The sequence below is a fragment of the Geotrypetes seraphini genome, chromosome 8 (assembly GCF_902459505.1).
Source record: "Geotrypetes seraphini chromosome 8, aGeoSer1.1, whole genome shotgun sequence".
NCBI classification, from domain to species: domain Eukaryota; kingdom Metazoa; phylum Chordata; class Amphibia; order Gymnophiona; family Dermophiidae; genus Geotrypetes; species Geotrypetes seraphini.
The window spans coordinates 123,056,310-123,083,889 of record NC_047091.1 but is presented as its reverse complement, the minus strand read 5'-3'; the positions used below and the strand labels follow the sequence as shown (position 1 = coordinate 123,083,889).

The following is a 27,580-nucleotide window of genomic DNA, read 5'->3' as shown; positions in this document are numbered from 1 at the left end:
CTCTAGCAGTAAATATGTTTCAAGAGCTGTATGAAATGGCTTGGGGGGGGTTGATGGTCTCACCAATTTTTTTCCTTTCCTGTTTTTGCCCTTGGGTGTTTCGACGTCGAGGCCTTCTTTCTCGTCTCAGCCTTTGACTTCTGATTTGGCTTAGACAGTTTTCCTGTCAATGTCAACGTCCATTAACAGGGTTTAAAAAGTGCAGCAGGTGTCCATGCACAATTTCGATCACCGATCCTTATAATTGGTGTATACAGTGCCTTGGCCTGGAACATAGTATCGAGTTGTTCTATGCTTAAGAAGCGCTCCATTAAAAGCTGAATTCTACAACAGCAGAAGTTGTTTGGTGCCAGCATGGACAGAGCAGCGGTATCGAATGTATTGTCATCCAAGCCTTTGATGTTGAAGACACCAATGTCATCCTATGCACCTGCATTGACTCTGGTATTGCAGGTCATCGCTCCTTCTGGTAAGCTAGCTAAGAAGTCACCAGCTTCTCAGGTCTCTAAGGCATTGAGTCCAATCATTCCAGCCAAGCGAAGACCCTTAATGTGATTCATTTCCAAATCGAGGGGTGCATCATCACCAGTCATCTTCTCCGGAATGAGTTGTAGCACCTTTGGTACAGGTAACAAATCTACAGGTACCAGTGCTCACTTTTCAAGAGAAGCTCAATGCTTATTCATGCAGAGTATGGGGATATATTTTGGCTTATTACCCCGACACAGACTCTGCTGGTACCAGCCCAGCCTGAGCATCACAACACGTGGGGTGCTAGTACCGCCACTACTTCATCGATGCATCACCATGGATCTCTACGTAGATTCAGCCACTCAGCGTCCAGACTAGAGAGTTGCGCAGGGACAGAAATCCCACCCGTCCCCGCCAAAGTCCCACCCGTCCCCGTGAGGAATCCCACCTGTCCCCACCCGGAATTCCCTTTGTCCTCGCCCGTCCCACGAGGAATCCCCTCTGTCCCCGCCCGTCCCTATAAACTTCAGAAATAGTTATTTCATTTAATTATGCTACTGAATTAAAGGCTCTGGTAGAAACCCGTTTACAAATAAGCAAAAAAGACTATTAATTTGGAAATATTAATTGGGAAGAATACATACTTTGTAAACGGGTTTCTACCAGAGCCTCTAATGTTTATAAATTTTTATCAACACAACTAATATACTACTTTATCGTGAAGCAAAAAAAAAAAGAAATAGAATTATTTTCCTACCTTTGTTGCCTGGTTTCTGCTTTCCTCATGTTCTCATTCAATTCCTTCCATCCACTGTCTCTCTTACTTCTGAGTCTTCTATTTGCTCTGTTACTGTGCCTCTCCCTTTCTCCCCCCTTCCAAATTGGTCTGGCACCCATCGTCTTCCCTCTGCTCCCCCCATAGTCTGGCATCTCTGTCTTCCCTGCCAGCGTCTTCTCCCCACTCTCTTCCCCATTTCTTTTCAGCGTCCTTATCCCCCCCCCATCTTCCCCATGTCCTGTCAGCGTCCTTATCCCCCCCCATCTTCCCCATGTCCTGTCAGCGTCCTTCTCCCCCCCCCTGTCTTCCACATGTGCTTTCAGCGTCCTTCTCCCTCTCTGTCTTCCCCAAGTCCTTCTCCCTCTGTCTTCCCCATGGCATTTCAGCGTCCTTCTCCACCCCTTTGTCTTCCTCAGTGCTTTCAGCGTCCTTCTCCCCCGCCCCGGGTGCAGCACAGCCGGCCAGGTCCCCTTACTTTTGTGGCGCTTCCCCGACCGACCGACAACAGCCCCGGTCTGACAAACCTCCTTGCCCTTAACCGCGAATCTAAATTACCTTCTTACAGCTGCTGTAAGAAGGTAATTTAGATTCGTGGTTAAGGGCAAGGAGGTTTGTCGGACCGGGGCTGTTGTCGGTCGGTCAGGGAAGCACCACAGAAGTAAGGGACCTGGCCGGCTGTGCTGCACCCGGGGTGGGGCGGACCGCCCCCCCTCCCTTGGTAGCCACTCGAGCCGCGAGGCTACTCTCCTTCTCCTTACCTGCCCTGCCTACAGCACAGAGACGAACGGAAGTCTTCCCGACGTCAGCGCTGACGTCGGAGGTAGGGAGGGCTTTGTTTAAGCCCTCCCTCCCCTCCGACATCAGTGCTGACGTCGGGAAGACTTCCGTTCGTCTCTGTGCTGCAAGCAGAGCAGGTAGGGAGAAGAGCCGTGCGACTGAGTACATCCAGTCCCGCAGGAACCCCGTGACCCTCGGAGGCGTCCCCACGGGATCCCCACGACCCTAGGGGGCGTCCCCATGGGATCCCCGTCGTCCCCGTGCAGCTCTCTAGTCCAGACGCCATTCCAGTTCGTCAAAGCATCATTTTTGACTGTCTAGCAAGTGTTCTTGCAAATAAAAACATCTTTCTCCTAAAAGTCCCGCAAAACGTACACGTACTGTATCGCCATCCCCATTAGATCAGTACTATGCAAGCGGCAGCATTGATCTCCATCACTGTTTGTGGATTCAGATCTCCATTTTTCCAATATCGATGCTTCTCCTTCAGCTACATAAGTCTGAGGCACAATCCCTCATAAGACTCCTAGAGAGACATCTCCTATGGAGCTACTTTCTTTTACGCGCTTCATTAGACAATTGGATAAGGACCTGTCTATTAAGCTTGAAGCAGATTCCAAATATACTGCTGAATTTGTGGAGATTATGGACTATAATTATGTCCCATAACACAAAGGAAACGTAACCCACATGTGAAAATATGAAACAAAAAAAGGAGTGGGGAAGGGACACGGTCAACCAAACTCAGGGGCAAAAAATTTGTTGAAAATACAGTGGTACCTTGGTTTGCAAGCATAATTTGTTCCAGAAGCATGCTCATATCAAAGCAACTTTCCCCATAGGAATTAATGGAAACTCGGACGATTTGTTCCACATCCCAAAAACTTTAATAGATCTCTAGGCGCTGGGTCACCCCCCTGCCAAACTCACCTGACTCATGCTGACCCCAGGGCCTGCACCAGCAGCCCGCCAGCCAGCGAGTACTTGTCCTTCTTGAGCAGGGTCTTGGTCTTACGCCAGAGTTGATATTTATAATCCGGGTGCTCCTTTATGTGCAGCGCCCGCAACCGCTTAGCCTCATCAAGAGCCCAGTCCACCATTGTGTCCATGCAGTCGTCCCAAGTTCCACCCCCTTTTGCACTTCCTGTTTCTGGTGGAGCTGGATGTGGCATGGGCAAGGTGGTGGTGTCTGCTGGTTATCGAGTCAACACTTGTTTTGCGACTTAAAGTTTGCTCAAGTGTTTTGCTTATCTTGTAAAACACTCACAAACTGCATTACTCGCAAACCAAGGTTTGACTGTACATGAATAAAATAATGCATATGCAACATATACACAAAGGTATGCAGGTCTAACAAGTCTTTCAATCCTTATAATAGGGGTCCACCACTATAAGGATTGAAAGACTTATGTTAAAAACCTGCATATCTTTGTATATACGTGTATTTTCAGGAAACTGTATGCCCCTGAGTTTGGTTAGACCTTGTCCCTTCTGCACTTTGACTATGGACTATAAACATCCTCCTAAGGAGTTTATCAAACTTCTTTACATGGAATCCTGAGAGAAACCCTTCATAAAAATTGGGAAGTCCCCTTTCTGTTCCTGTTGCTCCTAGGAAATTGAACTCCCGCTACAGGATTATTCCCAGTCCAGGATTTGACAAACCTCAACTGTCTCATCAGTCTTTAGTGGTGGAGTCCACACTGAAAATATCTACCCTGTCCAAAGTATATACCTCAGTTCCGCCAGGTCGAGAAGATCATAGTATGGACAGGTTTGGTAGACGTCTTTACCAAAACTCCATGTTGGCAAATTGTGTCATCAATTATAACTTCTACTTCACGTGTTACATAAAACACCTGGTTAAACTGCCTAAATTTCAGAAATATCTTCCATTTCTCCGGAGGACAGAATTCCAACACATAGCTAGCACCCTTACCCAGTTAAGACAACACATGGTGCAGCCTGCTTATGATGCCTTTGAATTATCTTCCAGAGCTTTTTCTATGTCTGTAGACATGAGGAGATGACATGGCTAAGAATTGCTGATATGGATGCTAACCTCCAAGACCAGTTGGCCAATATTCCCTGTCTGGGAAATTAACTCTTTGAGGACTCAATTAAGAATGCCACTCAAACTCTCCGCCAATGAGAAGTCCTTGGGATTCTTTACTTAAATTTAAACCCAAGCCATCCACTACCATGCTATTTAAGATCTCTTCTTCCTACCAGAGGCCTTTTACTAAAAAGCCAAATGCTACTTCCAGACCACAGCAGAAGAAACAAAAGCAGCAATGCACTCAAACCTCAGGCATTTGGTCCTTCTAAATCCACTCAGTCTTTTTGACCTGTTACTTAAGAGCATAGTTTCAATTCCTCTGCATCTGCCTCTCCTCTTCCAATTGGAAGTCTACAACTTTATTTTCATCATTGGCAGTTGATCACCTCCGACTCCTGGGTTCTCTATCTTTCGAGAGAGTTACTCACTTCATTATGTTACCATCCCTTCAGATCAAGAGTCTGTTTCAAACTCTTTCCAGTCTTCCCTTCTTCAGGAAATCGATTCTCTTCTTCATGCCATCAAGAAGGTTCCTTTGGATCAGCAGAACAAGGGATTTAACTCCCGTTACTTCCTTGTCTTGAAGACAGGCGGTCTTCGACCCATATTGGATATCAGGGCCCTCAACAAATTTCTTGTCAAGGAGAAGCTTTGAATGTTATCCCTGGCAACTTTGTATCCCCTCTTGGATAGCAATGATTGGCATTGCTCTAGACCTCAAGGAAGCCTATACTCACATTCAAATTCATCCAGCTTCCAGGAAGTTCCTCAGATTTCAAGTGGCACACCTCCACTATCAATACAAGGTTCTACCTTTCGGCTTGGCATTGTCTCCTAGGGTTTTCACCAAGTGCCTTGTGGTAGTGGCAGTGGCCTTGAGGTCTCAGGGCCTTTAAGTCTTTCCCTATCTGGACTTCTGGCTTATCAAGAATCCTTCATCTCAAGGTGTGCTCTTAGCAACACATCAGACTATACTGTTTCTTCAGAATTTGGGTTTCGAAATCAACTTCCCCAAATCACAACTTCAACCATCTTAGAAGCTCCAGTTTATAAGAGCTCTGTTTGACACAATACAACTTGGGGCATTTCCGCCTCAAGTGTCAGGACACTCATATCCAGCTTTGTCATCAGACTGTTCAGTTTCGATTGCTGTCAGCAAGACGCATGATGGCTCTTCTGGGACACGTGACATCTACAGCCCATGTGATTCCTTTTGCCAGGCTTCACCTCCGGATCCCTCAATGGTCTCTGGCTTCCCAGTGGTCATAAGCTCTCGACCCACTTTCGCAACACAGGTCACCTTGTCTCTTCAACAATCACTGCAGTGGTGGATGCACTTTTCCGATGTTTCCAGAGGGCTGTTATTCCACAAACCACCTCATCAGAAAGTTCTCACTAAGGATTCGTCAGCCTAGGCTTGGAGAGCTTGCCTGGATGGCCTATGCACTCAAGGTCTCGGTCCACAAGAGATCGATGCCATCATATAAATCTGTTGAAACTCGGAGCGAATTACAATGCTCTCAAAGCTTTTCAGGTTCTCTTTGTCCATACGGACAATCAAGTAGCCATGTACAATATAAACAAGCAAGGAGGAACAGGGTCTCTTCTCTGTCAAGAGGTTCAAAAGATTCGGAATTGGGTGATTCTCACATCTTCCTAAAAGCTGTTTACGTTCAAGGGGAACAGAATTGCTTAGCGGACAAATTCAGCCACATTCTTCAACTTCACAAATGGACACTGAACTCAGCAGCTCTCCATTCCATCTTCTCTCAGTGGGGGACGCTTCAAGTAGACCTGTTTGCGTCTCCCCACAAGCTGCCCTGCTTTTATTCCAGACTATGTTCTCATTGCCTAGAAGCGGAAGCTTTTCTCCTGGATTGGACACATTTCCACCCATTCCTCTTGTTCTCAAAACGCTTGTCAAGCTCAAACAGGAGTCTCTCACCGTGATTCTGATAGCTCCTCGGTGGCCCAGACAACCATGGTTCTCACTTCTACTTCAACTCAGTATCAAGGAGCCGATATCTCTGCCAATTTTTCCATCTCTTCTTACACAGTCATGGTTCTCTTCTACTCTTCAACCTGCAATCTTTACATCTGACAGCTTGGTATCTCTTGGGCTGACTTCAGCTGATCTACCATTTTCTCAGCCTGTCAAGACATCTCAGATGCTTCCAGAAAACCAGCCGCACGACAGTGTTATACTAAAATGGACCCGTTTTTCTGCTTGGTGTATACTTCACCATCAAGACCCTCAATCCACATCACCCAGAACTATTGGTTGGGCGGTATAAAAAATAAATAATAGATTATCTTTCCTCAGTTTTGGATTATCTCCTGCAATTGTTGAACTCTGGCCTCAAATCCATTTCATTAGAGTACATAAGAACATAAGAATTGCCACTGCCGAGTCAGACCAGTGGTCCATCATGCCCAGCAGTCCGCTCACGCGGCAGCCCTCTGGTCTAAGGCCAGCATCCTAACTGAGACTAGCCCTACCAGCTCATGTTCTTGTTCAACAGGAACTTGTCTAACTTTGTCTTGAATCCTTAGAGGGTGTTTTCCCCTATAACAGCCTCTGGAAGAGCGTTCCAGTTTTCCACCACTCTCTGGGTGAAGAAGAACTTCCTTACGTTTGTACGGAATCTATCCCCTTTCTACTTTAGAGAGTGCCCTCTTGTTCTCCCTACCTTGGAGAGGGTGAACAACCTGTCCTTATCTACTAAGTCTATCCCCTTCAGTACCTTGAATGTTTCGATCATGTCCCCTCTCAATCTCCTCTGTTCGAGAGAGAAGAGGCCCAGTTTCTCTAATCTTTCACTGTACGGCAGCTCCTCCAGCCCCTTAACCATCTTAGTCACTCTTCTCTAGACCCTTTTGAGTAGTACCGTGTCCTTCTTCAGGTACGGCGACCAGTGCTGAACACAGTACTCCAGGTGAGGGCGTACCATGGCCTGGTACAGCGGCATGATAATCTTCTCTGATCTGTTCATGATCCTCTTCTTTATCATTCCTAGCATTCTGTTTGCCCTTTTTGCTGCCGCCGCACATTGTGTGGACGACTTCATCGACTTGTCGATCAGAACTCCCAAGTCCCTTTCCTGGGAGGTCTCTCCAAGTACCCCCACGATCATCCTGTATTCGTGCATGAGATTTTTGTTACCGACATGCATCACTTTACACTTATCCACGTTGAATCTCATCTGCCATGTCGATGCCCAGATGAGGTTCAACGTGGATAAGTGTAAAGTGATGCATGTCAGTAACAAAAATCTCATGCACGAATACAGGATGGCCGGGGCGGTAATCTCAGTGCAATTACTGCTTTTCGTCAACCAGTGGATGGGAAACCTCTCGCTGTTCATCCTGTAGTTTCCAGATTCAGGAAAGGAGTTTTCAATGCCAAACCACCTCTCAAACCACTTCCAATGGTTCGGGATCTTAATGATACTTGCTAGATTGAAGACTCCATTCGAACCAATGTCTAAGGCTCATCTCAAATACCTTACTTGGAAAGTGGTTTTCCTCATTTCTCTAACTTCGCGCAGAGTGAGTGAACTTCAAGCTTTAGTAGCGGATCCACCATTTACAGTGTTCCACCATGACAAGGTGGTGCTTTGCACTCATCCAAAGTTCTTACCAAAGATCGTCACTCAGTTTCATCTTAATCAATCCATTGTTCTTTCAGTATTTTTTCCCAAGCCTCATTCTCATTCTGGAGAAACGGCTCTTCATACTCTGGACTGCAAAAGAGAATTGGCTTACTATTTGCAAAGGACTAAATCACACAGATCTCCCCAGCATTTTTGTCTGCATTGATCCTAAAAAGTTCAGGCATCCTGTTTCCAAGAGAGTGATTTCCATTTGGTTAGCTGCTTGCATCTTGTTCTGTTATGCTCAGGTTGGGCTGCAACTGGAGAGTTGGGTCACAGCCCATAAAGTTTGAGCTATGGTAACTTCAGTAACTTTTCTCCACTCTACTCCTATTGATGAAATCTGCAAAGCTGCTACTTGGTCCTTGGCTCATACTTTCACTTCACATTATTATCTGGAATCTTATGCCATATGGGATGGGCACTTCGGCCAGGCAGTATTACAAAATTTATTTTCCTAAAAGGCCAACTCTCCCACCAACCTAGTCTGGTTAGCTTGAAGGTCACCCACATGTGATAATATGCTGCCTGCTTGTCTTGGGATAAAGCACAGTTACTTACCGTAACAGGTGTTATCCAGGGATAGCAGGCAGATATTCTCACAACCCACCCACCTCCCCTAGTTGGCTTCTTAACTAGCTTACTGAACCAAGGAGCTTCGCGCCTACGTTAGGCAGGAAGGCACTTGCACATGTGCAGTGCGGTCAGTTGCAAACTTTCTAAAGTTCTTAAAGTGCCAGTACATTTGTACAGCTGTCCATATTGGGGCTCCATGGATGACATCACCCACATGTGAGAATGTCTGACTGCTGTCCCTGGATAACACCTGTTAACGGTAAGTAACTGCTTTATCTTCAATTTTGATTTAATGGCGGATACATTAATTCTTGTATAAGCCCAACTCTTATTCCTGAACACTCAGGTAGTCAGTTCCATCTCAAAAGATCTCTTTTTGGAAGCTTCATTTGCATAGTTTTGTTGCTCCTCTTACCTCTGGATTGCCCTCCAACTTCCAGTTGTCTTCCCACAAGTGAGACAGGAACTATTCTTTTCTGCTCATGTTTATTTTTCTTTAACTTCAATTGTATAATGAAGAGATGGGGGCATCCAATGTTCAGTTTGATGACATCGACTTAGAAAGTGGCTCGGTTCTTCAGCCGAAGGCACAAATTGGAAAGCGAAGGGCAGGATGCCATGGTCCAGCTGTGGCCACAAGCCAGTCTCTTCTTTGCTTTTCCTCCATGGCCCATGATAGGACATCTCCTGCGAAGGATCATGGTGCACCGGGGTCAGCTGATTCTTGTGGTACCTGAAACGTGGTATGCAGACCTGCTAGATCAGGTCTCAAATTTCCCTGTCATTCTTGGTTCCTCATGTGGCGTCCAGTAGCCCTGCATGATCCGGAATGCTTTAGTCTTATGGCATGACTTGTGAGAACTCTGATCTACTGCACAGGGGCTACTCGGATGGTATAGTTGATACCATTCTACATAGCAAGAACTTGACCATTGCAAGGTACGCAAAGGCCTGGAAATGTTTTCAATCCTGGTGCGCTAGGAAGAGCGAAGACCCGAGCTTGACATCAAATTCGGTGGTACTCACTTTCTCCAGGAGGGCTTAGAAAAGGGCCTAGCAGTTGGCTCTCAGAGTGCAGATAGCCAGGCTTTCTTGCTTCGGTCCTAAGCCCCATGGGAGCTCTTGTGGCTCATCCAGATGTAGTTAGGTTTTTAAGGGTAGCATTAATGGCTCTGCCCTCTGCTGCGTCAGCTGTTTCTGACTTGGAATCTTAACCTGGTTCTCAGGGCACTTGTGAGTTTGCCCTATGAGCCACTGAACCAAGATCTCACCATCAAGATAATATTTTTGGTAGCGATTACCTCTGCCCAAAGTGTCTAAACTTCAGGCTTTGTCCGCAGAGGTCTTTTCTTCAAATTACAGTTCCCTCTTTCTGGCCAAAAGTGGTTTCTGGCTTCCACATCAACCAGAAAATGCGTCCGCCAGCCTATACATCCTCAGGTTCAATTTAAACATAATAGGATGTTAAACTCTGGCTGTGCACAGGCATTTCCTGAGATACTTGGAAGTCATAAATAAATTTCATTTGTGCTGGAGGGAACAGTCGAGTCTCCATTTCCAGGTGGACCTGGATGGCCGTTTCATCTGCTTATATCAGTTGGGAAGCATTTTCCTATTTCATCCGCCTATATCAGAGTTGGGAAGCGTTTTCCTATTTCCATGAAGTCCCATTCCACACAAGGCATTACTTTGTGGGCAGAATCTTCAGTGGTTTCCTCAAAGATTTGTAGCACTGCCACTTGGTCTTCTGCATACTTTTACAAAGTTTTATGGAATAGATGTGGCGGCCAATTCTGTATTTGTATCTTTGATCCTGGTCAGGGGTATTTCATTGATGTGCCCCCACACTTAATGCAAATGAGTCATTGTTTCATTGTTCTATTTTCAAAAAGTTTGATTGTTGTGATTATGGATAAGCAAATTAGACTTGTTTCTTGGAATTTTTCCGTATCCCTCCCTCTTCTTGTCATCAACAGGAATGACGTCTGCTTTGTCATACACTGGAAGTTGGAGGGCAGTCTGGAGGTAAGAGGAGGAACAAAGCTATACAAATGAATCTGCCTGCAAGAGATCTTGTGAGATGGGATTGACTACCTGAGAGTTCAGGAATAGAATGTGTGTTTATGAGACAATGAGGTAAGAACCTAATCTTTCCTTGTGTGCTTCTGTTGCTTTGCTCGAGTCTGACTCATTTTCTGAACTTGGCTTCTGCTGTTCATACATTGGAACAAATGAAAACAAAACCAGAGAACCTACTTGCTTAAATTCCTCACATTTACCAAAAGTTTTTCTTTTGTGCTCATAAACCCTTCATAAAAATAACCATGAGGTTTTAATGAACTAATGGTCCATTTAGTGTTCTAATCATGGCACATAATTTTCTCAAACTGCATAACAAGAATTATATCTGAAAGCACTTCTCATGTCATAGGCATGGCTTGCAACCAATCTTTAGTCACATAGATTTGAATCCAGGTAGACCTCACATTAGGACAGTTATACCAGAATCAGAATTCAGCATTTGTTATGCATGACTTTTTCATGTGTGCACCATTCCATTCCGCTTAGCTCCCAAGTTTGTTTGTTTTTTTTATTCTGCCTGAGGCAAAAACGCAGCTTTCTGCAAGGACAACCCATAAGCCCTGGTGTCAATGCTAAAAAAAATAAAATTGTACAGCTTTTAAGAGCTTGAAGCAGTGCATCACCGCCTAGGTGCCTTTCCTACCAGACTTGTAAGTGTAGAACCAGAAGTTTTTTTGGGAGTTTTTTTCTCATCTGCAGTGAGATGTTTTCAAGCAGCTCCTCAACTTCATTTTGAAATTTGATTTTTCAGTATGTGATTTCCCTTAAGGAATTTTGCTCCTATCCCTTATCCTTTTTTTTTTTTTTTTTTTAGTATTTTTGCCAAGTTCCCTTTGTAGCTTATAGGCCCTTTAAAGCCTGAATATCAACTAGGAACTTCCCCCTTTCATCACGTCCCCTTTTTTCACCATAGTTTTGTTTAGCTATGGCTTTTAAGTGTTGTACTCAGTGCAATTGGACAGTCTCTGCTTCTGACACTCATTTCTAGTGTGTTCAATTTTGGGGGCCAGAACATAATTCAAACTGTCGTCTTATCGTGCATATGCAGAAGAATAGAGGTTCAGAGAGGATTAAAAACAAAACATTTTTGGGAGCAAGGCCCAAGTTGTCACCAACATCAGGATTATCAATCTGCATGGCATAGAGGATTGTATCGCACTGCCTCAGCGCTGACAACCAAGCAGGGCTGTTGGAACCAGTCCACATTGGATCTCATTGGCGCACAGAGAACTTCATGAAGGCCAAGCAGCACTAGGGCCTGGAGCTCTAGGGCAATGTACAATATGGTACCTGAGAAGCATCAACACTGGGAGGAGTACTCCCCTTCCATACAAGAGGTACCTACGCACTGTTAGCCAGGACCTGGTACCCAAGTCGACAACAAATTTGCAGGCTTTCTGGACCAAGACCCAAGTCGACACAACAAATTTGCAGGCTTTCTGGGCCAATGCTCCAGCCTTTACCAATATCAGCCCTCGTTGAATGGATCCAGGCTGATCAGCATCAAGGGTACTTGCACCAGCCATGGCACCTATCACATATCCTGAAAAACACTGCTTGTGGTGTCTTCATTCACACCAGCCCATTCTGGAACTTTCTTGATGGTGGAAGAAGCTTCACTGGATCTCAGAAAACCTGCACCTCTTTGCCGTACAGGCCTAGGACATGGGTCCTCACATTTGAGACAGGAATGGTATCAGCCCTCCCATGTAGATGTTTGCTGACACCAATACAGACCATTTGTGAGACTGATGAGGGCCCACATTACTTCTTGGAGGAGTCTTATGAATACCATCAGATCCCTCCCTACTTGAGGAAAGATCTCTACCAAAGAGTCTTTCCTTCCCAGCTTTTGTAAAGGAGATGGCTGCTTCCATCCCAATTCATTTGGAGATGGAGGACAAGCTAAGGGCAGAGATGTCTGAGGTCCTGGACTACAATGTACCTCCTAGAGAGACTGACTATATCCCTCTTAACAAGATTTTAGAGAATGTTCAAGTGAAGAATTAGAAGTCCCCCACCCCCTGTCGGTCCCAATTCTGCCCAAAGATACCATGTATCGGATCCAGAGTACACTGGGTTTTGATAGACCCCCCTCCCCTCCAAACTGCCTTATCACTCCTCAGTGGTAGAATCCACATTCAAACAAGCTCAGACTCTGGATATGTTGGGGCAAAAGATACATCAGGCCTATATGCTCATTTCCCATATAAAATTTACTTGAGATCCTTGGTACACAGTATGCATGATTTGGTGCACTCTTCCACTGAAACAGGCCAAATCTCCATCAGTTGGCTGAAAAGTAGAAGAGCTGTAGAAAATTTCTACCCAAGGGTGCTTATTACACTTTTTTAATGCAGCATCCAATATCTTTGCTCAAGCATTGAAGACATAGAGAATATCACTCTACGAGAAGAAGCTGTACTGCTAGGGGACTTCAATATGCCTGATGCAGACTGGAACTCATTTTCAGCGACAACCAGCGGTAGCAGGAGGCTCTTAACCTCCATAAAGGGAGCACGTCTCAAACAAATGGTAACGGAGCCCACTAGGGCCCAGGCGATCCTCGACCTGGTACTCACCAACGGGGAAAGCGTCTCAGAGGTCTCAGTAGGAGATACGCTAGCCTCCAGCAACCACAACATAGTATGGTTCAACCTTAGGAAAGGCTTCCCTAGATCAAACACGAAAACAAAGGTACTCAATTTCCGGGGCACAGACTTCGCACGCATGGGAGATTTCGTCCATCAGACGCTGCAGGACCAAGCGGAGACCGATGATGTAGAAGTTAAGTGGTTAACACTGAAATCAACCATACATGAAGCAACTAGCCGCTTCATAAAATCAGTAAATAAACGACAAAGAAACAATAAACCCCAATGGTTCACCGCGGAGATCTCGCACCTCATTAAGGAGAAGAGAAAAGCGTTTCTCTCCTACAAGCGCACAGAGAAAAGAGGCAAAAGTAGAATATAGGACCAGGTCTACAGCGGTCAAAATGGCAGTTAGGGAGGCAAAACTTCGAGTGGAAGAAATTCAGGCAAAAAACATTAAAAAGGGGGACAAATCTTTCTTCAGGTATATTAGTGACAGAAAAAGGAACACAGACGGGATAGTACGCCTTAGAAGACCGGACGGAAGTTACGTGGAAGCAGATTCCGATAAAGCCGAACTACTGAATGAATACTTCTGCTCAGTCTTCACCTGTGAGGCACCGGGACATGGTCCGCAGTTGAAGGCAACACAAAGCATAGAAGACCCGTTTCAGAATTTTGAGTTCACACCAGGTGAAGTTTACAGTGAACTGGCAAGACTCAAGGTGAACAAAGCCATGGGACCAGACAATTTGCACCCAAGAGTGCTCAGAGAGTTGAGCGATGTCCTGGTGAAACCGTTGGCTGAGCTATTCAATCTCTCCCCAAGTAAGGGGAAAGTTCCCCTGGACTGGAAATTAGCTAATGTCGTTCCTCTGCATAAAAAGGGTTGCAGGGCAGAGGCTGCGAATTATAGACCGGTGAGTCTCACATCAATAGTGTGCAAACTCATGGAAACACTAATTAAAAGCAAATTGGACATGATCTTGAATGAAGGGAATCTTCGGGATCCCAGTCAGCATGGATTCACCAAGGGTAGGTCCTGCCAATCCAATCTCATCAGCTTCTTTGACTGGGTAACAAGAAAGTTGGACTTGGGAGAGTCTTTGGACGTCGTGTACCTGGACTTCAGGAAAGCTTTTGACAGTGTCCCACACCGCAGGCTGCTAAGCAAGATGGAATCGATGGGGTTAGGAGAGACACTAACTGCATGGGTCAATGATTGGCTGAGTGGCAGACTTCAGAGGGTGGTGGTTAATGGTACCCTCCCTAAAACATCGGAGGTGACCAGTGGAGTGCCACAGGGCTCGGTCCTGGGTCCACTCCTTTTCAACATATTCATAGGGGATCTGACTCAAGGGCTTCAAGGTAAAATAACACTATTCGCCGATGACGCCAAACTATGTAATATAGTAAGTGAATGCAGTTTACAGAATTATATGGCGCAGGACCTGCTTACATTGGAAAGTTGGTCCTCAACCTGGCAGCTAGGCTTCAATGCTAAGAAATGTAAGGTCATGCACCTCGGAAGCGAAAATCCATGCAGGACGTACTTCTTGAACGGAGAAACTTTAACTAGGACTTCAGCAGAACGAGATTTAGGAGTAATCATCAGTGCAGACATGAAAACTGCCAATCAAGTGGAGAAGGCTTCATCTAAGGCAAGGCAGATATTGGATTGTATCAATAGAAGTTTCGTCAGCCGAAAGCCTGAAGTCATAATGCCGTTGTACAGGGCCATGGTGAGACCTCATCTGGAGTACTGTGTGCAATTCATTACAGTAAAGATGTGCGCAGAATTGAATCGGTTCAACGGACGGCCACCAGGATGATCTCGGGGCTCAAGGGTCTCATACGAAGAGAGACTGAACAAATTGCAGCTCTACACTCTTGAGGAACGTAGGGAGAGGGGAGACATGATCGAAACATTTAAGTACCTCACGGGACGTGTCGAAGTGGAAGATGATATTTTCTTTCTCAAGGGACCCTCGGCCACAAGAGGGCACCCGCTCAAACTCAGGGGCGGAAAATTTCATGACGACATCAGAAAGTATTTCTTCACAGAGAGAGTGGTTGATCATTGGAACAAGCTTCCAGTGCAGGTGATCGAAGCAGACAGCGTGCCAGACTTTAAGAATAAATGGGATACCTATGTGGGATCCCTACGAGGGTCAAGATAAGGAAATTGGGTCATTAGGGCATAGACAGGGGGTGGGTAAGCAGAGTGGGCAGACTTGATGGGCTGTAGCCCTTTTCTGCCATCATCTTCTATGTTTCTAAGCATAGCTCTGCGCAGACTCTTGTGGCTGCATGTTTGACTTGAACCCAGCAGTGGTTGGTGGATACTACTTGCTGTGGAGATCTCGGACTTCATCAAAAAGCACACTGATAACATTGACACTCTCTACTGGCAAGCACCTTCTGTGATCATCTAGGAGGTTTTTAAGCAGGTCGAAGTAAGCATCCTACTACTCTCGTAGGCATAGATATACTTTTCAAATGTTCAGCCCTAGCGTGCTCGTTCATGTCGCCAGTGTGCACAGAAAACCCAACTGGCTCCCAGTCAAAGCAAGGGATGAGGTTTTCACTGGTTCCAGCTACAGTCACACTGTTCCAGATGACTTTACCTGTAGGAGGGAGGCTGAGTTTTTCCCCTGGAAAGTTGGCCCCTTGTAATCTCCAACTGGTGGGTGTTAGAAATGGTGGGTGTTAGCCAACTTTTTAGCTTCACGGAAAACCAACAACTGAAGAGCTGCGAGCCTATGTTTGGCGGAAAGGCACTCGCGCATGAGCAATCACGGACTTTCTAAAGTTCTTAAAGTGCCGGTACACTTGTACAGCTGTCCATACCGGGTCTCCGTGGATGACGTCAACCACATGTGAGAATATGCTGCCCGCTTGTCCTAGGATAACATGGATTATGTTTTTAATAGTGTCACTATCCATTCTATTGAATTAAATACAAATTATAACTTGTACATAGTGCATTTTTGATCTGCAATGCCTTGATTTGGACTTTGCTCAAAAAAGCCATCTAACGGCACCAATTAATGTATAACAAAAATGTATCCAGCATTTAATATGGAAACAAAGTGAACATTTACATATTTAAACTGTATAATCAATGTACAACTTCTATAGCTCTCTGCTATACATTTCTTAAGCTATTACTGAGTAAATAAGGACTTGAGCCCTGCCTCAATTAGTATTACCATAGAGATATTTTAAAAGAAATCTCTTACCAGTGAATAAAGGGTGCGGCAAACCTTAACTGCCAGAAATTCCTGTGCTCAGAAAGTGCAACAAGGCATCATGCTTCCCATTCTCGCAGTGCCAGCATCAGGAAAATATTGTTTCTTTCTGGGACACTTCATGCAAACAAACTGTCTATAAAGTCAGGAACTTTTTTTCAATGCTTTTAAAATAGAATCCTTTGGAGACTCCTTCAGATAAGTGTTGGCACATTATATGTTCTGCATTTTTTTTTTTAACTTGAGAAAGCATTTCTCAACCAAAACTTTTGAATCATGGTTTGGGATTTGTGTTTAGAATATAGACATTATGCCAGACTCTTAAAATCAAATTCATAGCATATTCCTGTGAACTACAACCCTCTTCCTTTTTTGTACAAGTTATGCATTAACAGTTTTCAGGTCAACTCATCCCTTCAAATTCCTATCTTCTGGGACACTGAAAATCAGCAAAACTTCCCAGCTTCTATAAAATGTTCCATTACTTTTCCAGATATTTAATTTGCTGGCCAGATGCAATGATCTTGTAATGCATTACAGAAGCACAAGTGGCATGCAGGTCTTGAAAAATTCCTAGTGCTAGCAAGGACATGGATGTGGTAGAACTGTCAGCCAACAATTTGCTTTCAAATTTTGCTGCAAATTCTAAAAATTAGCATTTTCATAATCAATTTTTCCTGCTTGCTCGAATCATTTGTTTATTCAGTGAACATCTTTGTTAATGTGGTACCTCTAAAGGCAAACACACTATTGGATATAAATCATAGAAAGACAGGATACATCTAATGATTTATAGGCACAAGAAAGCTTCTTTACTAAGTATCTCTCTTCATAGCAGATTTCCTACAAGCACATGAGGGTGTAGCATCAAGAGTCAATACACAAAGCAAACTTGCTAGACAGCAATCATCATGTGAAATATAAAACCTTATGAGACCAAAGGTAACAAAAGCAGGTCTCATCCTGAAAATGATCTTTATTCCATCTCTATTCATGTATAATGTATAGGTCAACTCGGAGCCCAGTGGATGTCAGTAACAAATGCTGTTGAATTTACAATAAATACACAATGTGCTTTTCATGAAATTACAGAAAACCTCTTTATACAAATGGCTTTAAGCTTGAACCTTTTTTTTCCAGACTAGGAACAATGGCCAGCCTAAGAGTACTCCATAAGTTCCATCTCACAGAAGAGCTAGGGGGTTGCAATGACACTTAGATATTAGGTCTAAATATGTCAAGGGTTGGTAAATTTAACACTGCTTGGAAATCACATGATTTTTTTGTACATTTGGTCTACATGCATGATCATGTTTATCACCACACCCTAGAACAGGGATCTCAAAGTCCCTCCTTGAGGGCCGCAATCCAGTCAGGTTTTCAGGATTTCCCCAACGAATATGCATGAGATCTATGTGCATGTACTGCTTTCAATGCATAGTCATTGCGGAAATCCTGAAAACCCGACTGGATTGCGGCCCTCAAGGAGGGACTTTAAGACCCCTGCCCTAGAACCACTAAATTCATTGCAGTCTTTGAACCAATGCTATAGGAGGGAACTGGAATTTCCTCATCACATTCTTGGCAGGAGGCCCAAACCAGTAATTACTGTTACTATGGCAACATCTCTGGTTTTCCAAAGGCATTTCTATGAAGTCAGCCTGTGTCATACTTTAAAACGGGACTAGTTAATTCTTTTAACCCAGCTTCAAGCTCAGTCAGCATCAGGGCTGACTAATAAAATTCTTAAGCTAAGGCTTACAGAAACATTCACAAATTTGTCAACTGCACTACCATTATTACACTGTAGTCAAAGATGCAACATTAAGTATTACTTCCATGTGGATGTGATTGATTTTTGTAGATCGTAGCAGCAGTCAAACAATTTCAAGTCCCCAAATTTCACCATTCATATTACGCTGTACCCAGTAACCATACTGACTAGTACAATGCATAATATACCCAAACAAAGCAGCTGAATCTATATTTCCAATTTTTTTTAAAAGCCTGTTTCTCTGCTGAATGAAAAGCATCACAGCACAGGTTGACTATCAAGAGAAAACTAGGGGCTGCAAGAAAATCTAGGTAATAGCCAACCATAATGTAAAACATTGTGTACATGTTAAATGGGATCAAACTGCAAGTAAGAACAAAAATCCATACCTTTGTACCAACTGCTATGTCTTGAACAATGCTGTAAAGAAAAAAAAAAGGGAAGCTTAAGCATTTTATCAACACAGAATAGACAGCAATGGAGTGAGTGAAGAAAAGCACTGAACTAGTTGTCCGTCTCCCTAACTGCCCATTCTTCTCAGGAACATAGTAAAAACTTAACTTTGAAAATTAGAGACTAAAGGCAGTTAAGCCATTAACATGACACTTCAAATATGGATATGCAAATTGAAGCAGCACCAATTTAAAGCATCTGAATTTTGCTTTCAGTAGTTCAGTAGTTTAGCTTTTCAGTAGAATTGTGGAAAGATATCAGCTTAGTGATCTTATAAACTGTATCCCTGGTCTATATATATTGTGAATTTTGGCTTGTTATGACATTGAGTTCCTCAGTTGGAAAAGCATGAAAATGATTACCTTCCTAGTCACAAGTCCACCTGCCAATACAGCATAAAAAGGTAGCTTAAATGATGTTTCCTGGTGTTCCCCAATTAAACCATTCTAAGGCTCTTATTGAATTCCCACCCAAAATTGAAACGTCATGCACACTTAAAAAAGCAAATTTAGCACACAACAATTTGGGTGTATATTTACTCCTGACAATTTTGCACAAAAAATTTGAACACTGTGCAACATTTGTAGTGCTTTGCATAAGTCCCCAATTGTAAGGCCTGAAATTCCTTCCTGCTTTTTCCTCTCAGGGTCCAGTCTCAACCCTTCATCACAAACCGCAGTTCTGTTTCCCTCTAAATCCCAACATGACAATTTTGTCTGTTCCTAGAGTTTCCTCCTGCATACAATATCTCAACTTCATTCTCTCTACTCACCTTCCCAGCTAGCACTATATTTCCTCCCCACTAGCAAATTTACCCCCATAACACATTGCCCTTTTTCTGGCCCCTTATTTTCTGTCATAGCAGTAGCTCTACTCACTCTTTCCCTCCCCTGCTGAGCTCCCACAGCAATGAGGAAGGACCCGCTGCTCAACGTTTACATAAACAGTTGGGTCCTAAGCTGGTTTAGAAGGAAGTGACCCCTCTGTGCTGCAGTTCACTTTCTCCTCTTGGCAGGGAAGCTTATCACTGGATGGGAAAAGAGTGAGCAGAGCTGCTGCTTAACTCACTTACGCTGAATTCTGCACAGCATACGCAGAATTCTGTGGGCTCCTACAGAGGTGAGGAATTTTGCTAGGAGTAATTCATGAGACAGGAGATCAGTTTTGCTTGCATCACAGCTGCTTTACAAGTACCCAAACCAAAAGAAGGATCATACAGGGCATTTCAACTTACCATAAGAGCCTGTGGGAAGAAGCCTGAGCCAAAAAGGGTGCAAAATCAACTGAAAGGCCAATGTAAAAAAGCCATTGTTTTAAGAGATCAGAGCAGTGCTTCCTAATCCATATAAAAATTCATGCTAATATAGGAGAGCACACAAATCTTATGAATTCAATTCTTGCCATTACCAGTGATTATGCACAGAATAGCATTCCATGCATGGGATAGCCATATGGGCATGCCAACTTATAATTCCCCTCAACTCTTTAACCCATCCCTTTCAATAAAGGAAAGGTAGGAGAGGGGAGATATGTTAATTGCCATAGACATCATGTTTTCAGTACTAACTAGTCCAGTAGAGGCGTCATCATCATGGTTGTTTTCAATGTGTCCAGTCATCTGATTCCAGGTCACACAAACCACTTGGTTCCTTCGATCTTCCCAAACATGCATTTCCTTCTCCAGTGATCTAATGGTTATAACTTCATTTGAGCTTCAAGTAACATAGCCAGTTTGATCTCTTCTAGAAATAATTTGTTAGTTCTTCTGGTGGTCCACAGCATGCATAAAATCCTTCTCCAGCACCAAAGCTCAAATGAGTCAATCTGTCTTGTTTCCATAATGTACAGCTTTTGCATCCACAATTGACCACTGAGAAACAGTGCATGGACAAGTGATTTTCGTTTGGAGTGTTTCCTTGCCTTTTTGAATACTTTGAGAGCCTTCATTGAAGAGCGACCAGTGCTATTCCGAAGAGTACTTCTCCCCTGCTAGTTGCTTCTTTGTTTACAAAAAGAGCCCAAGAGATTGAAATCCTTTACAACTTCTATTCTGTCACCGTCAAATTCAAAATTTTTCAGTGTTCATGATCTTGTTTTTTCTATTCTAATTTCATGTTATGACTTTCAGCTTTGACGTCGCAGTAGATACAGCATGTCTTCTTTGCTAAGGTGATGAGTTATCATCTGCACAACACAGGCTGTTTATATTTTGGCCATCAACTTTGAAACAAACGCTTCTTCCAAATTTGTTTTTCTAAAGATAACATCACATCCTTACCCAACACCACATTTTACTGGAAACCAATCAGTCTGGCCATATTCAGGTCTCACTGCAGCTTGATTTTCGTAGAGGCTTTTATCAGCTGAGTTGTGTTTGGGTATTCCCATTCACACTAGAGTTCCCCATAGTTTATCGTGATCCACACAGTTAAAACCTTTGCTGTAGTCAAAACAAAAGCATAGGGACTTTTGGTATTCTTTGATCTTCCCCAATATCCATTTAACATTGGTAAGGTCTCTTGTTCCTCGACTTTTCTGAAACCAGCCTGAACTTTGGGTAGTTCTTGCTCAATGTATGATTGCAGCCTTTGTTGTATTTTCAGCAATATTTTGTTGGCATATGAACTTAATGCAGTTGTTCTGTAGTTGTTACAATCCTTGGTGTCACCATACTTTGGTATAGGTATAAACAATGATCTCCAAACAGTTGGCCATGTTTTTCCCTTACAGATCTGTTGACAGTTGAGTGAGGGCCATGAGAGCACTTTCTGAGCCTTTGATTTATTCAGTTGGAATACCGTCGACACCAGGTGACTTGTTTTTCGATAAAGCTAATTGCTGCTTTGACATTCTAAAATATCTGGTTCTTTGGCATCAGTTTCCAGTTCAATTTCCCAACATTATCCTCATTGCCTCTTGTATAACTTTTCCGTATATTTTTCCCATCTCTTTTTAATGCTTTCTGATTTCAACTGGTGTCTTTAAGTATCCCCAATCAAGGCTAGAATTTCTGCCCAAACCTCTTAATATCCTGATATGCTAATCTAGGTTTTTCCATTCACATGTTCTGATTCAATTTTTTTGACAAATATCCTTGCTGAACTTTCGGTTCATTTGTGATACTTTTATCACCAAAACATTTTGCTATCTTTGTTCTACTACTCTTGTTTTTTTCTGAGATCCAATGTGATTTTTTGGCTCTCTTTTCTGGAATGTTTTTTTTAAGCTTCATCACTAATTACGGTTTTGATATCTTTCCATAACTTCAGGCTCTATCTTCTGCATCAAGAAAGGCAAATCCGTTGTCTAGCTTTCTCCAGTATTCTGGTGGAATAATTTCAATATTATATTTTGGGAGGTCTCTAAATGATCTTCTTGCAAAGTTTTACTTTGATCCTGCTTGTCTCAAAAGCTCATGGTCGCTTCCACAATCAGCTCCTGGTTTAGTCCTTGCCGTCAAAACTGCAGATTTCCATCTTTGTCCTATGTAGATGTAGTCAATTTGATATATGCCATATACAGAAGTCCATGACTAACACTTAGTACAGTTTTGCAAAATGAACCAAGTTAAGCGCCAGCTTCATTTCTCTCCTATGCTGTATTTTCCAACTACTGCATTTTCAGGTGTACTTCCTTCTTTCGCATTGATGTCTCCTAATCAGTAGATCTTATTTCAGCATTTGATCTATTTTGAAGTTGTTCATAGAACAATTCTATATCCTCATCTTCCACATTTGTCGTTGGAACATATACTTGGATCAAGGTCACATTGATCAGACTGACATGACTATTACCAACAACATTGTATTTAGTACCATCTTTAAAAGCTTATTGTCAAGGATGAATGCCATGCATTTACATGTTAATATGAAAAAGCACACAAATCTACACTAGCAGCAACTATATTTTGGTCAAATTAAATCTGTACTTAAGTTGCATATGTATATATCTATGCATGTGCAGGAATTCTCTTCAGTAAATTATTATTTTTTTTTCCCAATTCTTTATTCATTTTTTCGTCCTACATCAAGTACACAATATTACATCAATTAAATCATACACATCACTCTTCAGTAAATTCAATTCTTGGCATTTCAATAATTATGCACAGAATAGCATTCCAGCACATGGGATTGCAATATGTGCATGCCAACTTACAATTTTTATATTAAGTTAAATTTGTCAATAATCCACATCTCCCCCTCAGTTCTTTAACCCATCCCCTTCAAGGGAGGAAAGGAGGGGGAAGAGGACATATGATAGACATTTAAATACCTATGTGCCATAAATATGCATGAGGCAAAGTCTCCTTCCATTGAAAAACTCTGAAATGAGGGGGCACAGGATGAAGGTAACGGGTATAGATTTAGAAGTAGCCTCAGAAAATACTTTATCACAGAAGGCATAGAATATGTGGAATGGCCTAAGTGGATGCACTCGAGACAAAGGGCTCCTTTTACAAAGGTGTGTTAGGGCCTTAACGCGCGAATAGCGCATGCTAAAATGTCATGCGCGCTAGCCACTACCGCCTCCTTTTAAGCAGGTGGTAATTTTTCAGCTAGTGCACACTAATCTTGTGTGCGCGCTAAAAACACTAGCGCACCTTAGTAAAAAGAGTCCAAAGTATCCGAATTCAAGAAAGCTTAGGACAAGTACAATACAATGGATCTCTAGGGGAACTGAAGTAGATGGCATGATTAGGTAGACTAGATAGACCATATGGTCTTTGTCTTCATTTTTATAATGTAAGGTGCAGATACCATATGTATGCAGTGGTGACAGGTCAAAAGCGCACGACAACAACTGAGCACAAGGCAGAAGCGCGCCGAAGAAAAACAGTATTTTAAAGGGCTACGACAGGGGGTGTGGAGGGAACCCCCCCTCACACTTTACTTAACAGAGATCGCGCCGGCATTGTGGGGGGTTGTAACCCCCCACATTATACTGAAAACTTTTTCCCTAAAAAAGAGGGAAAAAGTTAAGTTTCCAGTAAATGAGGGGGCTTACAATCCCCCAACGCCGGCGTGATCTCTATTAAGTAAAGTGGGGGGGATTCCCTTAAAAAACTGTTTTTCCTCAGCGCGCTTCCGCCTTGCGCTCAGTTGTCTGCGCTGGGTTGTCGTCGCGCGCTTTTGTCTATGAACCATATGCAGTTAAGAGGTATGAAATCCTAATGCTGACCAAAGATTTAGCTAATCTTTACTCCTCAGACCTTGTGTTATATCTCCAGCATTATGAAATCTTGTATTCAGCCTCAACATGCTTCTCTACTTTAGCCATTGGACTTACAGCAACAAATTATGTAAGATTTTTAAAAAATCTGTCCATTTAGAAAATAGTTTAATTTGGATTGTCTGTTGATATTTTTAGTATGCAAAACATTGTTTAGGAATTTATCCTAGTACTGTTTAATTCTGTTGATCATCTGTTTCTCAACTGGCAGACTGGAGGGTTCATTTGGCCTTATCTGCCATCATGTTTCTATATCCTTTTGCAATTTTTTTTGAAGTTTAATATATTTATGTTTTGGTTTTTATAATTTACCTTGAGTCAATTTTTGTTATTAAGCAAGCAGAAATTCACAAACTAACAGAGAGCACCCACAAACTAACAGAGAGCACCCATGTACAAAACTAGCATACATAAGCCCCCGAGTTTACCATGCCTTAAATGGCTTTTGCTAGAGGAACCAAACACCATCAACCTCGAAATCAAAATTATCCTGTATGAAAACATCTTCTGCAGGCCACAAAGCATGGAAGGCTGGAAAAATGAACAACATTAAGACCATGGACTGTAGTTTGAATAGCATCAAATCTAATTCTTTCCTTACACCTGGATTTCTACTATCTTCCCTTATGGCTCATCCCTGTATATCCAAACACCAATCTCCTTTCACTCACTCCTATGTGACCTGCCACTTTCAGCCTTTTAACTTCATTCCTAATACTGTAATCCAGAACGGAATTCCCACTTATAGCTTTTCTTTCTTTTTTAGAATCTAGCATCGTGCTCCACATTCTCATATTGGTTTACTGCCCTGCACACATTTCCTTAAAGTCAGGTAGAACCTACCACAAGAAACTTCTCATTTCTCAAAGATGGCTATCTAGGTTTGGTCTATAATGGTTTATGCTTACTGTTGCTGCAATTTCTTTCCAAATTTTGACCCACGCTTTGCCACTATCCACTCTATTCTTGTGATCTTCAGCATCTTTTAAACTGTGTATCAAATACTAATTTCCAGGATACTTCTTCCCTGATCTCTATGCTTACACATCACTGGCAAATGGAATGCACAAAGAGGTCTTCTAAATACCTTCCATCTACTACATCTATAGATCCAAGACAAATATGAAACAATAAATGGAAAACTGCTACTTTAATATCATTGGTATGTCAATCAACTGTATGTAAAATTAGAATATATGGTGATAATTTATCACCATCTCTGTCCCTGCAGATAACCATGGGAAACCATCCCCATTTCAAGGAGAGGGAAGAATCAGAGTATGAATAGGTACAACCTCTAATCCGCAAGTCTTGCACTGAAGAATGCTGGTGTAGAAGGACTGAGGTTGAGAAAGACACTAAAGAATAACATGGGATGATTTCCCAATTATCTGCGGGGGACAGGAAGTGTTGAATTATGTCACTGTCATTATCTACTTTCTGGTATATATATATATATATGCTTTGATGCCAACACCCAGTCTGGGCATAGGGTCATATACTTTACCCCACACTTCTCACACAGAATGTTTACAAGGAAAACATTTGACAGAAATGGCAACTCTTTACCAGGATATCACATCATTAATCTGCATTATTCCTCATTATTGTAATCATGCACATCCTTTATCGCTTTACTTTCCAGAGTGATCTGTAGCCTTAGTAGTTTAGTCTCATTTCTTCTATTTCCTTAATTGCAAAGCATCCAAGTCTATGGTTTCTCACTTAACAACTCTGCAGTTTTCTTTGCTTATTCTGTTAACAGCTACTGTATATTGTTTCCTAAGTGCTCTTTTGGTATTTTATAGGTTCACCCCATTCAAAAAGAATATAATACCTATTTCCAGCCTGATTACTTGACCTTTATTGCAAACAAATGATCACAGACAAATGGATCAAAGCTACCCCACCCAACTTAAGTCAAATTACCCCCTAGCTTTTCAACTCTAAAGCAAGACAGATCGATAGACCACTAGAATAACCAACACTACACATCAATTAATTATAAACACTAAGGTTTTGGTACTACTTTGAGTGACAAAGGAAAAGATAAGCTGGGTAACTATCTCAATATGAGAATCACTCCTTGACTACTAGGTCATTTTGATCTTTGCCATTACAGTATTAGATTTTGGTACCTTATTATAATCCCCTTAGCCCACATTCAGATATCTTGTTCTGAGCCAGCATTTTAATTTCAATTTTTATCTGTTTAGACTTCTACACATCTTCATGTCGCTCTTTATTCACAAAAACTATGGAATCTTTAGCCACCACTATTTATATTTCACATCTTAGTGCTTGTTTCCGATTCTGCCAGTTGTGTACATCAAAGAACCAGGACTCAGATTCTGCCAGGTTTGTGTACAAAGAACCAGGACTTCATATCAACTAGATTTCCTATTCTCCTAATTGGTCAGCCCTACTGACCAATGAAAGGAGTAGCAGCTTGAGAACCAACAAAGCTGAAATCAATTCCCACTAAATCTCCTAGTGTCTCTGGCCTAGTTAACCCTCCATTGCCCCAGGTTGAAACAATACTGGCCAGATAGACATACTGATAAGACCAATAGTCTATTACATTAGGTACAATAAATACACATATGTGTGTAAGCTGCTTTGATTGTAACAAAAGTATATCAAATCCCATCCCCCCAATTTATCTATCAGGTTTGTTAACATTTGCTTTGTATGCTCAGCACATTGCTACTTTGTTTTCCAATCCAATTCTACTTTAGTCCTCTATCTCAAAAAAGTCACCAAACACCAACAACTATTAGACCCTTCCTTGACCTTAAGAAGCTAGAGTAATTGCATATACTAATGAAAGCCCCATGACAAAAAAAGCTAAAAGTTTATTGCGGGCCATCAGTCTCAAGGACTACCCAAATCTCGTCGCACCCTAAGAAAAAAGGCTCCGCACTCCTGCACATCAAGTCGAACAGTAAGTTTAGCAAAGCAAGTCAGTACATAAGCTGGAAAAAGCCTAGCCCTATTGCAACGAACGGGATGCAAAATAAGCAGGGCGAGGCGAAGCAGCTTCCATGTGGAGGAGAGGGCGGCCAAACGAGCAGCTTGAGCTAGAGCCGAAGAGCCAGTTTCGCCTGCTCCACATCAGAACTTTGGCAGTAGTAGCGAGACGCGGAAACCATCACAGCTTCGAGAGCTGGTCTCCACTCCCTTCACCCCCCACCCCCACGCGTTCTCTCACTTCCTGGTGCCTACAATGGCCTCCAAGGGGGAAGTTGTGCGATAAATAACCGGGAAATGGACCTGTTCTCCGGGATCAGCCTGGTATTTGTGATGTAAAGAACCGCTCTGTAGATCTGACCGATATTTAGCCTCCGAGCGGCTAACGTAGAGTTTCTGTGCAAGGCTCCCCCCCCCCGCCCTCAACACCCCCCCCCCTTCCGCACACCAGAGTTAGAAACAAAGACTTCACCCGTCCCGAGGAGCCCCAGTCACCTTCACACACAAACTTCACATGTTAGAATGAAATAGCGCAGGCTCAGCAACTTACGGGCGCGGCCCTCAGAACAGAGAGAAAAAAAAAAAAAAAGAGCGAGAACCAAAATGGTGTGCGAGACCAGAGGAAGGAAGGAAAAGTGACCGAGAGTCGAGGCAGAACTCTGCGCCTCACAATGCCTATGTAGGCCGCACCGGCGGCTGCAGCGATTCGCACCCCGGCACGCCTCGAGAGCCCCCTAGCACTCTTTCTAACTAATCAGGCGCGGTATGGAGGCGGAACTCACCCGTCCATTGCACACAGAAACCCGCCGGGAAAGGAACTAAGACGAGGCAAGAGCGAGATGCCGCCAGACGGCCGCCTAATATAGACTCACAAAATGGCGGCGACGCCTGCCGACGCAGCCGCGCGTAC

At 43.0% G+C, this 27,580-nt stretch overlaps 1 protein-coding gene across 2 annotated transcripts in view; it reads right to left on the bottom strand.

Annotated features, from left to right (window-relative positions):
* Positions 1 to 27,565, bottom strand: part of PTBP1 (polypyrimidine tract binding protein 1) — a 107,438-nt gene extending 79,873 nt beyond the window's left edge. The window contains exons 1-2 of one of the 2 annotated variants that reach the window (XM_033956054.1): positions 27,453 to 27,565; positions 18,405 to 18,435 (exon numbers count right to left, since the gene is read on the bottom strand). Coding sequence is in view for 1 of the 2 variants with exons in the window: in XM_033956053.1 (XP_033811944.1) it covers positions 18,405 to 18,435; positions 27,453 to 27,460 (39 nt within the window). In the remaining variant the exon portion in view is untranslated. The remainder of the gene's footprint in view (positions 1 to 18,404; positions 18,436 to 27,452) is intronic. The other variant, XM_033956053.1, reaches the window with a different exon arrangement.
* Positions 27,566 to 27,580: the final 15 nt, after the last annotated feature.